The following is a 16,930-nucleotide window of genomic DNA, read 5'->3' as shown; positions in this document are numbered from 1 at the left end:
CTTTCTTACTTAAAATCTTATCAGTGGTAGAGAACATGGCTGGGTTCCATACCTGGGACCACACACATACAAAAAAATTTAATGTGGTTTATAGATTCACAAGGAAATGACAGCACAAAATTATGTTAGTGATAAGGCTGAAGTTGGGAGTTGCTAACTAACACACACACACACACACACACACACACACACACACGGTTTGAACTCTGGGTCTTACCACACCACCACCCTACTTCTATTTTATATGAATGGAAAGGCTAGTCAAATTGTCAGACTGAGTCTAAATGCTTATGAACTGAAGGGGAAACGAAATTTCTAGCCAACTGGTCCTGAGCTATTGGATAACTATAAGGCTTGGGTTGCTTTCTGGCTTTGGCTTACTTTTCGGTTTCTTTTCTTGTTTTGGTGCTGGGGCTGGGACCCAGGTTTTTGTGAGGGAGAGCTGCAGTGCTAGTTTTCTGACTCTGGAGTGAAAGCTAGCAGAACTGTGTAGCAATGGCTCATTACCAAGTGCCCAGTTCCAGGATGGGTTCCTACTACAGGGCAAGAGCTACCAGCCTGAAGATATGAAGGACTCAAAAGCAGTATGGGGATCAACTGTTTATCTTTTTAACTTACATTTTTTTCCTAGACCTCATTGCCTGGGGATGAAAAGAAAGCTCAAGGGCTATCTGTAGGTGGAGTGAAGCCCAAACTGGCAAAGATGTTCAGACTCAAACATTTGCTTGCAGCTCCTTTGTTATGCAAGATTTGGGCTGGTTATCTTCTGCTTCATTTAAACAACATTGAGAGGTCGAAGTGGCACAATGAAAATGAAGTAGTTTATAATCTGCTACAGGTAAGTCAGAAAACAGCTACCACTGAGCAGCTGTAAGGTAAATAATGCCTTTCCTTACATCACACCAGTAGCATGTTTTCCTTTGTTGAAGGGGATAAACTGCCCTGGACTGGCCATATGAAATGGTAAGTGAAATCTTTCAATATTTGCCACTTTGTTTTGAGCTTCTGCATGTTAGAGGAATTTGTTGAATACATGCTAATTGATAGCCATTATTAGCTGATGCATATAGCAATATATTTCTTTGAAAGGGGAAATGTGATTGACTTTAATGAGAACAAACATCTTGCAATTTAAGTATTTCACTGATATAAAACCTTTGCCAAAAACCTACCAGGTGTGTGTGTGTGTGTGTGTGTGTGTGTGTGTGTGTGTGTGTGTTGTATATGTGCTTATAGGGGTTAATTTTCAAAGCAAACAATCTTTGCTGGTGGTCTTGCTAAAAGATGTACTTGTGCTCTGCTTCCGTGTTGTTAACCTGTCAAGTGTTTCCAGAGTTCTCTTTTGGTGAGTTGTAGCTAACAGGAACGCCTCCACAACAGCAATGCAACTCCATGCTTTAGAGTAAAATTGCTTCCTTTTCTAAGCCTTAAGAAATCACTCTCTCACTTACTTTTCCACTTTTATCACAGAGTTCTTATATTTAAAAACAAGCTCCAAGGATTGTTTTCATGGACTATGTACATAAGTGCAAAAAAGGTGTGTCTCACACATTCGCACCCTAACTGAGACAATCAGGTAACTGCAGCATATGTCTCATAAACACTGTTAAGGTGATAATTCCACAGTATCTTTATGAATCGTTTCACAAATATGAGATCACTTTAGGATGTTTTAATCATACTTTGATCCTTACATATAATTGTGGATGTAATTCTATAAAATATACTCTTTTTTTTTTACAACTACACATATGCCATATGAATAGGTAATTTTGAACAAAGTTATGAGAAAAGGGTCAGGTAATATGTTATCTATGCAATGGGTGTGACTGAGTTCAAAATACTGTGGAATAACCCTGTTTATACAACAAATTCCATAAACCATAAGGCCTGACTCTAGAATCCATACACTATGAACTTTTTGACCGAAACATCACATAGGACACAAAACTAATTTTCACATGAGACTTAGGAATCATTTTTTTAAAATCACTATATCTGTTTTCTGAATTTTGAGCTGTATCTTCTACATGTTCATACTGTAACAAACCACATATATAGTTTACAGATAAAAATTTCACACAGACAAACAAATGTCTAAAGGTAGCCATGTTGTGGTTTTGTTGCCAAAGCAACAGCTAAATATACTTAGTTGACAATTATTATTTGTGTAACATTAAATGTTTTCTTCAACTGTGAGTTTTAGATAGTAGTTATTAACTATAACCCATATCTTGCATGCTTTAGTGTCTAAGTGATCTGAATACATGTAGTAAAACTTAAACTTTCTCTAGCTCTTCTTCAAACTTAAATCCATTGGTTACTTAGCAATATAAAAATAATAAAACAAAACCTTAAAAACTAACAATAAGAAAAAGGAACACAAGGCATCAAATAATAAGTTGGGGTTCAGAGTTTACATTGTAATATTTACAGTTTGATTAGGCTAGCAACTAAACTTGCAGGGAAAAAATGGCTATACTCTTCTATATGCTATATATATTCTAGTACCGTCAATGGGCACTGATCAAATTAGGCCACTATCTTAAGATATCTATTCATCAAAATCTGTTCATCAAAAATGGGAAATAAGATTTCCCTCATAATTTTTATTTATTTCTGTTTCTTTGTATGTGAAATGTATGAGGAAAAGAAGGAGAATGTAGTTTCTCATCATTGTGTGCACCAGAGCCTCCCCTATAAGATGTCAGAAAATCTGTTATCTAAGCTTTACCTAAGAGTATCATTATGGACACTCTCCCAGGGGGAGCAAAAAAACCAAATAGCACTTCAAGGAGTCCTTGAGCCTTCTCTCTTATTTAGTCAAATGTAATGTAAACTTTGTTTCTTATCCAAACATCACTTTGCTTACTGGTCATGACATGACAAATTGATTCTAGTTGTAAAAATTAATTTCATTTGTTTCCTGTTGTTAGCAGAGGGGTAGTGCTGACTTTTTTCTCAAACCAGGGAGCAGGTAAGCTGAAGCCTTCCATTCGTGGACAACACTTAATGGCATGTTCAGAAACAGATGAAGATGGATGGAGGACAGTGAAGATGGAGTTCCTGATTAACTATAAATTAAAGAGTAATCTAGAAAAGTGAAATGAATTGCAACAGCTGGTTGTGGAATCATATTCCAACTGCAAAAGCAAATACTGTATTTAAATAGAAATTTTATGAATCCATTTATTTCCAATTCAATCCCTCTTTAAAATATACTCATGTTGTGGTTACATAGTGTTTTTGTAAAAAATTGAAACTACTAAATCCTTCTTAAAAGATATCTCTCAGGGTTTTTTTTCCCCCTGTGCATATGACCAACTTTGTCCAAATTTCAACACTTGCATATTTTTGCAAAATGCTGAGATGAATGGACAAACAGAATAATTTGGGATAACTAAAAATAGAGGCCCTTGTAAAATACAAAGCTTATAAAATATTAACTAAGAATCACAAGTGATTGGAATTTTAATATATACAGTTCATTAGGTATATTTTCATTTAGAGTCACTGATTAGATTGTGACTTGTCTTTTTAACTGGAACTTTATAGTCTAATGACTTATTGATCTTGTCTTCTCTTGAATAAAGGTGACTTGCATGTCATTGCACAACTCATTTAAAGAGTGCTATCTTAAAATTACGCTTGCCTCAAAACTCCTGAATTTGATCAAAACTTTAGCTTTGAGCTTGCTTTCGTTATAATCATTTACACAGTAACTTTCAAAATGCCAACAATCTACAAAATTGTGGCACCAAAAATACAACTACCCTGAATGTCCCTCACTGAAACTCTCCCTAAAAATAAGTCATTATTAATGTCTTCCAGTGCTTAGAGCACTAAGGTATACTCTAGGTTTATCATCTATCTACATCTTTGTCAAAAGTTTAAAAAGTTAAGTGAGATAGTATGTTGCTTCAAAATGTCAAATTACACAAAAGTTCATTTTGCACCAAAAAAAACACCCAACCCCAAAACATGTTCATCTCCAGTCAGGAACGGATCCAGTCTAGCTCCGGTAAAGCCTTCCTGGACTTACGTGATCAAATCTGCCTTCCTGGAGAGGCACAGGCACAGATTATTCAAAACTCAGTTCCATACACAAGGCATTGTTAAAAGGCATACTCCACTTCTCTAGAAATGTTAAGATTATAGGACATAGAAAGGTAGTGGTTTAAGGACTCTACAAGGCAAAAAAAAAAAGGACAACTCCAGAATTCTAGGAAACACTGTTAACCGACAGAGGACAGTGTGGCTCAATACAAGCAAGACTGGTTATAAATCATTGATAGAGAAAGATTTGCTTTGATAGTTAAGATCAGAAGGATACCAACCACCAGAGGGAATTTTGCTCTTTTGTATTCTAAGCCAGACTGATCTATGTTCTTCAGTAAGATAGGGTCCCCCAATGGCTATGGAGGCTTCTAGGTCTCAGTTTTATCAGTGAAAAATCTTTGCCAACACCACTGTTTATAAATTCAACCTACCAGCTAGCTTAAGGTAGCCTAAAGATTTTTTTCTTGTCATTTTTCGAATAAGAATAACCAACTCTTTTTATATATGTGAATATTCAGGTGTACGTATATATGTCTTAATCTCAAATTTGGTGACTATATACTTTCCAATGGGAGAATATATATTTAGAAGAAAATATTATATTGATCTTAGTTGCTGCAAACTACATGTTTCTACCACTGTAATAATAGTAATGTTAATAACTGAATAAACCAAAGGAGGAATGGTATATGCTACAGAAATTGATTGCTGTTTGACACAGGTAAGATTATTTCATAAGAATTCGTAATAAGGATTCAGCTCACCTTGGTGGTGAAACTCATATAAAGATAAATGAATCCAAACCAAAAAAAATATGTAAGGCTTTTAGAAGTGTGTGAATGTTAACATCTAGGCAGGGACATGCTTGCCATCAATCACAGGCACTTGCTCCTTCACTGATGACTTTAACAAAATTGGAAACTCAGGTAAACTAAATCTAAAGACAACTGCACACCTCTCTTCTAGTTCTTTTGCATAAAGCAAAGAGTAATTTTCAATGTCTCCCTGCGCCCCTCCCCCCGGCCCATTTCTCAAACTTATGCTCAGATTCCCTCAGTGATCATAGGGAGAAGATTGTCCATTTGGAGACCAAAGGCCTCGATTGGAACTAATTCTCTTTCACCCAGACTGACTTTTCCTAGATTGCATCATACTTATTATTCACAGAGTATTCTAAGGAGCATGAGCCATTTACATTTGGAAAATGTCACTTGTATAGAAGGTTACATTGCAACGGATTTACCCACTTTTTGCCAGTATGTAAAAACTATCTCCAGGCCTGGATCTTTCTGTTTGATTTTTTTAAGCCTGCAATTAGCATACCTTTAAGCCACCAACTGCCAGTTTCTCCGCTGAAGATGACTAATGGCTTGATTTTAGATCCTCAACTTAGAAAATAGGATTCTTGGGATACAAAAAAAAAGGTCATGAGTACATAATTTTTTAGAACTAATGGGGAGAAATTCATTAAAAAGTGGATATTCAATTTTCAAGTTATTTAAGAGGCGTGATTAGAGGTTAATGTTTTAATAAGTTTCCTACTCTTTATAGGTAATCATTTCTCCTTTGCCCAAAATTTAGAAACTTTATGGAACTCTGCAAAGTTTGATCTAAGAGTACAATTATACACATAACTTTTATGCACACTCAAAATGAAGCCTTTTAAATGTGTGTCCCAAGAAACCTACAGAAATATTGTAAAGAAAGGATATTGACATGAACCCTCCATGATTTTCAAGTACATATACTTCTGTTCTTAACTAATAACATTTTAGTTGAACTCATATACCACAATATACAGCAAAACACTATATAAAAACTAAATACATTCCAAGCCAATACAATGTAATAATAAAGAAAATGATACTGAATATGTTTGTTATTTCTAGATCAACCCAACAGACTATCCTGTAAACAAAATAGTAAGGTAACACTTCAAAAACAGACATCCATCATGAGTACACGGTAAGACCACTGTGGAAATTCACTTAGTAATTGGAAAAAAAAAATCACAAAATTTTAAGGTTGTATTCTATCTGCTCATTTATATATGATATAAGAGAATCCATAGTTACTGATTTTGTACTGGTATTTTGTTTTAACATCTCCACTGATCCTTAATGCTTATTTTGATATGAATTTTTTGGCTGGTTAATGTGTTTTGTTTAATATATTGACTGCACCATGTTTATTGTTGTGTTGGTGGAAGAAGACATGCGAGAATATATATAGAAAGGCCATATGGATGCTCTCATGGAAAGATTCCGATACTCCATAACTCTGCTGTTCAGAATTTCAACTGGAAGGGAAAAAAAAAAAAGAATGAGTGAAACATAGTTAAGGGCTTTTGAACTAGGTGGCAGGAGAGTGGTTCTTATTCCAGTTCCCACTTGGAATTTCTGATTCTACATCTGTGAAAAACCAAGCTGTTGCCAATGATCTGTGGATGGTAGGTAGCTAATTCCCATTGGGGCCTAATGGGGACACAGCGAGGTCCTCCATTGTGAATGCTTGCATTATCTACACGATACTTAAACTTCCTGCAGAACACCCAACATCAATGTCCATCTCCTCCAACAGGCATATATTGAGAACATGTGTTTGATACCAAACACTTTGAAAAATACCAGTGTTCAATGAATGTTACACTTTTTACCCCAGTGCTTTACAGTCACATTCAAATAGCCCCAATAAGGTAGAGACAATTGTACAAAAATCACATTTCTTGACCTTCAGAGACATTTCCAGTGCCTGTTACATATCAATAACATATATTCTGCCAAACTTTGCCCAAACATGTTTTGTGGAGAGGTTAATTATATTTGGCTTTTGTTTACCTTGATATGTAGCAGCCTAGGAGAATGGAGCAAGGGTTGACAAAGCCAATTGGCTCATGTTTGGTACTTTTTCCCAAGTTGCCACTAGCCCAAATGCCACCACTGCAAATGATTACAATTTACACTTCCTTTCAGTTATTCTATATCTTTTAAAGATATTCTTTATGATACAGAGTGGGCCTATTTATTTACTGTACAGTTAGCTATGGGCATTTTTGAAAAGTTACTGTTCCAGATCTGGGCAACCTGGCAGCATAAGAAGATGAGCCAGGAATTGGGGATCTAGTCCAATAGTCAACCCAATGATATCATAGGTGAGAGAACGTCAACATTTCCATGAGGAACGACTGCAGTTAAGTCCCTACAATCCAGAAAGCTACGATTCTAAAGTGCCTTTAAAAAGCACATTCTAAGTGAATAACTTGCTCAAGTTAGTGTGTATTACTATGGACCAAGAGATGACTGAGTTTAAAAGAGGGTGGGAAGGGGAATCCAAGCATAACAAAAAAAATTTTTTTTAAAAAAGGATTCGAAGAAAAAATAATGATTCAATTACTAAATCATGTCACTCAAAATCCAGGACAGCTGGAACAAGTCTGCTTGGCTTTCAATAGGAAGCAACACGACAGTGCAATGGATGACACTGTTTTCTATAATGTTATAGGAGAAGCACACTACAAACTATCATTAAGATAATCATGTCACTCAAATGCTGACAAAATTACTTTGTTTTCCTGCAACAATAACAACATGCGCAACAAAATGAAGCAACAAAAAAGGTTAGGGAATTCAAACAAAAGTGACTTATGCCTTTGGCTAATGAATCCTATCCCTTGAAAAATAGGAACTCATTTCCGGGTTTGTAAGCTCATCGGGAAAATACAGTACCAGCCGTCATTTCCATATTAAGAAAATTTCGTATTTATTCTCACCTTTTCATTTGAAAATGTTACAGTGTTTAGTTCTGAGGTCTTGTAGTGACAATATTTACCGAATGCTTTAGCAAATACAATTCTGTATTTAAATAAAAGATTTAACCTACAAATACTACTTATATTAATACTTAAAGAAACTTACAGTTCTACTGGTAACTTCTACATCTGTGAAACAAACATGCTGCTATTCAGTTCATCTAGTGATAATTGGGGCATCTATAGTAGTAAAAAAGATTTTAGATTAAAATAGTTTCTTGAAAGAATTCTGCAATTCTATTCCCTCCTAGGCATAGGAATCAGTAACTGTCATCAATTTCACAGAAAATTTTAGACATCTTAACCATTGCCACTAGTAGTTACTTTTGTAAGGCACAGATTAGAATGTGGTTTGTTCCCTTATGAATGAATGCTATATGTGTTTCACAGTTATCTTGGTTATAATTTAAATAGCAGTAGAACTTGCATTTTGTGGGCCGTTTAACACTATAATAAGGCAGAACTCTCATAACACTAGCCATTAACTACTGTGTGCACTGTGTTACAATTTCAAGACTCATCCCTAACTTACAATTTGCCAGGCACTCTGCCTGAAAAACAACATAAACACATCTTATGTCTGCATGAGAAGGAACTTCTGATGTAATCTGTGGATAAAGATAAGGATATCTGTGCCTTTGAAAGAAATCTGATGTCTTTGCTTTCATTCTAGTGGATCTGCAAGTAACATGAAGATTGCATTAAGTTAAAGTTCAAACATAATAACTGAAGATGGCAAGCAAAAAAAAAAACCCCCACCAACTTGTCTTAACCAATGTGAAAACATTTAAGAAATATTTTGTATAATATATACATTTGAGGATTGGCATGGTAGCAAATCATTGGATATAGAATAACAAGCACGAACATAATGGTCACCATGTAAAAATGAGTACAATGCCACTGATTATAGTCTCAGGTTGAAGAACAAAGCACATAGAGTACTCTATGTGTACATGCACAAAAACGAAAATTTGCAATATGATGACTGCTCCAGAAATACGTAAGTCTATAGAACACTGTCTTTTACCAAATCCACAAAGTATATACCATGCCTGACCAATGTGTTGCAGTTATCTAGGTCTGAACAGGTGAAATAAATGAGCAAACCTGATTGCCTGTAGTTGGTGCAACGTAGGGCACGCTGGTAGCAGATGTTGTTGCTGGAGACACAGTGGTAGGTGTAGCACCGTGCATCATGGGTACTTCAGTAGGAAACCATGGAAGCAACACACAGGAGAGCCGTGGTGCATTTACACAACCATGACATGTAGGATGGAATGGGACGTGGTAGGTATCACAGCCACAAGCCATGAGACATCATCATGATGGATACATCGGAGCACAGCATGCAATCAGAGTCAGCGCCAAGCAACCCAGTATGGAATGGGAGGGGGTGGAATTTAAAAAGAGAAAAGGGGAAATTGAATTATAGTTACTATGAAGGAAAATAGAGCCGTTGTCAACATTTTGCTATGTTTTTTAGTAGAATCACAAAATGGACTCAAAAGGCCAGATTTTTACAAGGTATTATAGTATTATAATGAGTGCATGTAAAAAAAATTCTGTATTGCCAAGGCTATTTATCTAAAGCTAGATAAACAGACAAATAACTGGGGTCCACATTTGTATGGGCATTAGGGAATTGGGAATTGGTGTTTGGGGTCTCTGACTTCTTGGCATGAGTGCTGCCAGTAGATTTGCAGGTGTAAAAGGGCACATTTTATACAGACTTACCTCATCTGTATGCAAAAAGAATGGTTGGTTGATTGGTAGGCTTGTGGCAGGGGAACAGATAGGAAGACTATGGATAGGACTATGTGCATGGGTTTTGAAGTACACCTCTACTAAGCTTTTTGGAAACTGGCTATTCCCAAACAACTGCATAAGGTACTTCGTAGTAAATTTCATCTTCACAGCAAATATTAGAGCTACAATGACTAGTACCTGCAGAATCTCTTTCAGGATTTTTGTTTGATTCTACTAATTTCTATCTCATTTTGAAGGCTTTGAATACTTTCCAGCTTATTCTAGAAAGTCTACCAGAGAATTCATGTGGGAATGGCATATATATATACACATCTATATGTAATCATTTATCCAGTCTATGTCAAGTAAATTCAGACTGTCTGAAAGTCTACTGAGAGAGGGAATGGCCAGCCAAAAGGAAGAAAATAAAAAAATACAAATTAATAGAAATGAAAAAATATATCCCAAAGTGGGATGAAGAGTTATCCTTTCTGCCCATCTCTGGTGACCTATTATCTATAGTTATTCCTTATTGTCTCACATGCCAATTCCCCAAAACACTCATTTTCCCCTTTGAGAGCACAGCAACTGTGCAAGAAGCAGCAATGCTAAAGCATGCAATTGCATTCCTAAGGAGAGTTCTGAAAGGAAAAGGATATAGAAGCATCTCCAAGAAAACAAGTCACAAAATGTGAACACAGAGACATGTTTCTCAAGCTTGCGGAAGTCTGTTCTTCTAATTGTATACATAAAAATGTTCTTATGAGTATCAACAGAAATGCTGTTAATGCCTACAGGAGACAGCTAATCTGTCAATAACAGAGGCCAGATTTCAGATCTTGTTATGCTTTTGAGTACTGCTTGTGTGTGATCATCACTTAGATCTTTCCCCCCTCTAATCCTGTCAGTGTCCTTTGGGCTCTGTAACTACTCTAGTCCACCAATGAAGTGGAGGTCAACATGTTGCAAAGCCTCAAGAAGGATATGGAAATAACTGGGTTGATATGAGATGGTAGAGTAGTATAGGGTATATAGTGTAGTATAGTATCTCTCCCTGCAATGAACAAAGCTATCTTCTTTTGATCTGTTCCTGGTGCCCAAGAGAACTACAGGAGGTATGGACACCTCTAGTTACTCTCATCCTCTTCAGTATTAGTGATATACAAAATGGTTTATAGGTGGCTACCATATTGTACTGGTGGCCAACTAAAGGATCTATGTATAATTAGTTGTTAAAATAACCATCAGAGTCACTTTGAAATAACCTTGCTGCCTAAGACGGTGCTTCATCCTAGAACACTGCAGAATTCACTCCAGAACATTGCAGACTGCTGTAGCTTTTTAAAGTCATCTATGTACTTACAGGTTTGGATCATAAAGATAATTTTTGGGCCAAGTGCTGGTGTTTCATACCTGTAATCCTACTTATTCAGAAAGCTAAACTCTGACGATTGCAGTTTGAAGCCAGCCTGTGCTGGCTATAATACTCTTTATCTCCAGTTGACTTCCAAAACCTGGAAGTCAAGTGGTAGTGCACTAGCCTTCACCAAAAATTGCTCAGGGACAGCGCCTAGGCTCTGAGTTCAAGCTTCAGGACCAGCATAAAAAGATAATTTTTTGGGGGGGGGGTGGGAAGGGATTGTTTCACTGTACTGTATAAATTGTACAATTGAAATTTTTCTGCTTTAAAAATTGCATACATATAAAACAAAGCTACCCAGTTTTACTATAAAAAGAAAAAATGGTTATTTTGGGGTAACATCCACAACTAACAGGGTTAGAATTTGGTCACAGTGGCAACCAACTGGGACTTGAGAAAGCAGAACTATTTTGTTTCCACAAAGACATAGAACATAAGACGTCATCTTAAACCTTAAATATGCAGCAAATACCCAGTCACATCATTCAGTCACTCATCTCTTTCACAGTCACAGCAGAAAAACACATTTTTTTCAGATTAGAAAAAGTTGAGAATTTTTGTAGAAAACCTACCAAAATTTGAAGCGGGTGCCATGCACAGTATGGGCCCTGTACACCATGCAGAAAAGCGTGGAAGGTAAAGAAAAGAAAGATTTCATTATTAAGGCTTTACAGACAGAAGTGAATTTTAACTAGAAAGATTTTTTTTTGCAATATCAATTAATTAGCACATGCGATCCCAATAATCTCCCATGCTTATAATTACAGATGAGTTTGGAGATCACATAGGCCCAGATAATCAATGTAATTCTTGGATTCTTAGGCACAAAAAAGATAAACTTCAATTTTTCTTTAAAAGAATTGCTTCACTTAGATCGTATATTTATTCTGGACAAATACATTATCAGTAATTCTTATCATAAAAGGGAAATGTTAGCTTTTTTATATATTCTTTTCAAAATATGCACCAAGATCTGATATTATGTGCCCAGTTTTCTATTTATTGAATTGATCTATTAGCATCATCTCATTGGCTTTGAGTATATTGCGGTGGGTTGTCTATTTTAAAAAGAAAAACTCTCAGACAGGTTTTTAATTTTGCTATTAATAAGGAGAAAGGGATTTTTCAAACATTTGCACTTGTAAACCTCAATTTCTTATTGGCCAAATCTGGCAAAAAAAAAGTCTCAGCCATAATTACTAATCAGGACTAATTTGTAATTTTGAACCAGGTTGAGAAAAAGTAGAATAAATAAAGAATGCAAAATTTCAAATTCAATCCCTTTGGCTACATCTTCTAGGCTACCAGATTGGTTTTATCACAATGAGGCAAACTGGAAGCAGCCAAACTAGACAGATCTAATATGTAAGTATATTATCATTGCTATTTTAAGGGGAAAAAGCCAGGGATATAGTCACTTTAACACATCCTGTGGTTGTTGGTTGTTTTTTTTTTTTTTACTTTGTGTACATTACATAGCTTCTCTTAGGTCTGGCTATGACTTAAGTGGCCAAATCATTAGATATGCGTGGTTATTTCTTGTAAGTGATGTGATCATGTGCAAAAGAACTCTATTTTCTTCCTCAGAAATACTTATACAACTGTGTAAAAATTGTGGCACTGACATGATGTCCTGAAGAATTGTCACTCAGTAATTAAAGACTTATTTTAATGGAATCCTTCAAAATTAATTATCTGTTAAATTTATTAATTACAGTAATCAATGTTTTCCCAAATCCAAGTATACAATATTAGGTCTCTAGAACTTTTATATTGTCAACGATGCTTTCTAAATTAATTTTCAAAGCAAATGTTGTTTTCATTTAATAATAGTTTCTAAACTAAGATATTTAGGAGTCTGGCAAAAAATATATTTCCAGTGGGTAGTATTTTCAGTTTGTTACTACAGAGCTTTGTATTTACTAGGCATCTGCTCTACCAATTGAGCCACTTCAGAAGTCTTCTTACTAAGGAATTATTCATACATACTATTTATTTGAACAAAAAATGACTTAAAATTTTCTGTTCCCCTTGCTGTGAAAGTACTATGCTATTAAATTTAGGTAAACAGAGGAGGTAATATCAAATATGTTGCAATATATAAAAATATAATAATAAACTGCTGTATTTTTATATGAAGTGGTTACAGAACTAGGGGCTGAGCTATCTCTTTTATATTATTCTTACTATAAGTTGAGGGTAGTTTGATAATAAGTACCTTGGGTATATAATAGCTATGTAACCTATAGAGTTTTGCCACACTGATTTTTTTTTAGATCAATCTTTTCTTTTCTTTCTTTTTTTTTTTTTTAAAGCAGATCACAGTCTATGAAAGCCTAAGATTCAAGGAATTAGTTGAGACCAAACTAAGTGACCGAATCACAAGAAGCAAAAAATAAGAAATGCTGAAAAGGAAAAAAAAAATCAAGAATACTTTCCCCATCTGAGTTCATAAGCTTAATTTTCAGAATTTTAGAACAATAGGGTGTCCCAGAGACTAGCAGATCAAGTATAATGGTCTTATTTTTTTATTTCTAATCAAAATATATGCCTCTATATATATATATATATATATATATATATATATATATATATATATATATATATACCAGAATATATGTTGTCCCATAAAGGCCTGTGGAAGCTGCTTTACTGTGTATACATGCACATCAGTAAACTTACAATGTCCACAGATGTTCTCACCTGTGGGGATAAATGCCGGCTGTGGGAACTGCATGTTAAGAGTCTGCTGGCAGTGGTAAACATTGGGATTAAACATGGGGGTGGCACCATTGGTCTTATCAAGGCCCGATCTCTTTGGCATCATTTGAAGTGTACCATTCTGTAGGGCCTGTAGAGGAAGGATGTATTCATCATTAGTACCCGCAAAAGACAAAACAAAATTTAAGAAACAACACCTAGTGTATATAAACCAAGCAAATGCAAGCTGTCATCCTCCATGTTCAATAAGCTGTGGCCAGCCAGCGAGTTTACCAGCTGCAAAAGCTAGGAGCTAGTTTCATGGGATGAATAGTTCAAAACAGAAAATAGAACTACAAAGGGAAACGAGCATTTCAACATCACCAATTTAGACCTCATTGTGGAGAAGACGTGACAGGAAATGAATTATCATTTACAATGGACACCTCAGAAAATGCTCATCTATTAATCTACGGAAGAGAGATTAGCAGAAGTAAATAGCAGGAAAGATTTTTTTTTTTGCTAGTTAAAATTCCAGTATGGATTTAGGAGATAGTATATAGATGAGAAAACAGATGTTGGTAGTCTGGTACTGTAGCCTCATAAAACAAAATCTAATTTATACAAAGATCTCAAGTTCAAAGCTTACAGCTGTTTATCCCCTAACTCCCATTTGAGAAAAAAGCAAGTAAACCAGTCCTTTCCTTCTCTGTATCTCACTGCATTAGGCAAAAAATGTATGTAATTCTTCTTTATAGAGGCATGCTCTGCATTTATTTCAGTATATACTATTTGCTTTGTTAAATTCTTGTGATGTTAATCTTAAAACATATCAGCATTTTAAAACCCCTCTTTCATATCTGCTGTCCTTAAAAATTCCACTGTTTTTTATTATTTAAACCTGCCCCTAGATTAGACTTGTTGAGGAAGTTTAACATTGATTTCTCTCTCTCTCTCTCTCAGCCAATTGTACATTACTTTAAAATCATATTCCAGCAAATACAATTAGACATGCTCCAAATTCTTAAAGAGACAGGAATACTTGTATTGACCAATTAACCTTTCTAAAAAGGGCGAGAACCTCCCTATTCATGGGGACAATTAAGGCCCAAAGATATCCCTATGTTCTTTGGGGATTCTGCTGTTGGTTCACATAGTGGGACATGTCTGCTTTTTCATTAGTTTATTTGATCTCTTAAGCAGTCAGACAAAAATAAACCAAGTAGCTTTAGAGATGTATAATTTCCAAACATATGTGAGAAAACCCGATGACAAAGGTCAGGACTAAAATCATAAGCTGAAAAATATAATTTATTATTTCGAATGCCTTTCCTCACTATTAAGGGAAAATCGATTTGTTGAGGATTTTAACAGAGTGGGTCAGAAGACTATGTTTCTGGTTATTTAAAAGATTTCCTGTGCTGTAAGGAGAGATGTCCCTTTCTCTAGAAAGCTAAGACAATGGTATAATCACCCGAAACCAAGTTGTATCACTGAGCACATAAAGTAGTACTTCTTTTTATTTATTTTCTTGCATTGCTGCCATCTATTTGGCTAGGTTAGTGGCCAGTTCTGAATGGGTGAAGCTTGCGTTGTTATTAAATATTTCTCTTATTAATATTGGTTAGAGTCAAGGTAGCCTCATCACAGACTAACTTGCAAAAATAAAAGGGTATGAGGAATTAGATGAAATAAATGTTGGCCCTCTAGGTCTTCTTTATTTACTAACTACAAGCTGCTCTCTGCAAAGTCAATCAGAGCTACAGTAAAAATGTCTTTTAAAAAGCATATGTGCACTGAATCCTTAGAAATACAGAAAGATGAAATTTCTTGATGAATCACTCTTTCATTTAGTTTTACTTTAACAATCTCTTGCCCATAGGTCAACTTGACCTTACAGCATTTATGCTCTGTTACTCAGGAAGCAATTTTATATCGACATTCATAAGTATCAATTGAGGGCTATTTTTGAGCTCTCTTAATAGAAATTGGTGGCCTGAATGTAACCTACTCATTCTACCAAATGCACTTAAATCACAACAAATGGGCCAACAGCATACTGGTTGTGATGAGTCACATCTCTAATCCTACTTACTCAGGAGCTAGAGATTGGGAGGTTTGTAGTTTGAGCCTAGTCTTGGCAAAAATGTCAATAAGAACCCATTTCAAATGAAGAAGCTTGGCACATTGGTAAGCGGGAGGTGGAAAGTTGGAGAATCATAGTCTAGTTCAGCTCCAGAAAACAAGTATCTAGCTTAACACTAAAGCAGAAAAACTATGAAATTTTGAAGTTTGGGGCTTAGAGAAGAGACATGTGAAGTGCTTCTTTTATGAAATAGGGCGAATTTATTCCGTGAAGTTCTAGTGGCACCAAGATGAATTGCACCTCAGTATGAAAAACATTCTCTCCATCGGCACATTTTCAAAGAAATTTCTTTCTCTTGTGCAAACGCAAGAGCTGTTTTATGGAAGTCACAATGACATATGAATGTGAGAATTGATTCATACTGCAATTTTCTGGACTCTGAAGTTATATAGGTGCTTTTATTTCCACAGTCAGGAACCATGAAGCTTCCTCTTTTTTTTCTTTTATTGGATTTGTTTTACTCCATGACATGAAATAAGTTCAAGATAGCAAAAGATACAGGCAACAAACAGCACATCAAAATAATTCACAACTGTGACCCACTTGAGTAACCCTAATTCCGATTTCTCAATCTCACATGACAATGCCGGACAAATATCTTGTCCTATTTCCTACCTTCCAATGTTATGAAGCAGGGCTACCTTTACCCCCAAATGGACTTGCTACGGCAGCTCAAAAGCCAGATAGATATCTTCTTTTAGTCACGTCAAAAATCTCCCCCTAGCTATGACCCAGGCTTCTGCCTTGGTCCGCCTGTTTGCTGACACGATGCCTCCAGAAAGGAAAGATAACCCTGACCTTTCAGAAATGAAAAGTGCCTAATCCCCATCTTCCAAGTCCTGTGTTTTTAAGGCATTGAGGACGTGAGCAGCAAAATGTTCATGACTGTGGTCACGGAGCTAAGAGGCAACTTTCTCCACTATTAAAGGGTAGACTACAAAAAAAGCACTCCAAAAAATGTACTGTTTAAATGATATCATTTACTCTGGCTCTAAAAATAGGAGAAAGAGTACAGTAGGTTAAATAAACTTTTAAACAATTATCTTTC

The 16,930-nt window shown here is 35.6% G+C and overlaps 1 protein-coding gene across 5 annotated transcripts in view; it reads right to left on the bottom strand.

The window, feature by feature from the left end:
* Positions 1 to 16,930, bottom strand: part of Mbnl3 (muscleblind like splicing regulator 3) — a 117,812-nt gene that overhangs the window by 12,719 nt on the left and 88,163 nt on the right. For 3 of the 5 annotated variants that reach the window (XM_048335777.1, XM_048335776.1, XM_048335779.1), the window contains 5 exons: positions 13,740 to 13,887; positions 11,609 to 11,644; positions 8,978 to 9,072; positions 7,974 to 8,047; positions 216 to 6,358 (listed from right to left, as the gene is read on the bottom strand). In XM_048335777.1, the coding sequence (XP_048191734.1) occupies positions 7,991 to 8,047; positions 8,978 to 9,072; positions 11,609 to 11,644; positions 13,740 to 13,887 (336 nt within the window). In that variant the 3' untranslated portion in view covers positions 216 to 6,358; positions 7,974 to 7,990. Of the gene's footprint in view, positions 1 to 215; positions 6,359 to 7,973; positions 8,048 to 8,977; positions 9,073 to 11,608; positions 11,645 to 13,739; positions 13,888 to 16,930 lie in introns of those variants that run through there. The other 2 variants (XR_007209323.1, XM_048335778.1) reach the window with 2 other exon arrangements.

Source organism: Perognathus longimembris, chromosome 28 (assembly GCF_023159225.1).
Source record: "Perognathus longimembris pacificus isolate PPM17 chromosome 28, ASM2315922v1, whole genome shotgun sequence".
In the NCBI taxonomy this organism is placed as follows: Eukaryota; Metazoa; Chordata; class Mammalia; order Rodentia; family Heteromyidae; genus Perognathus; species Perognathus longimembris.
The sequence above is the reverse complement of the archived record's forward strand: the minus strand, read 5'-3'. Positions and strand labels throughout refer to the sequence as shown.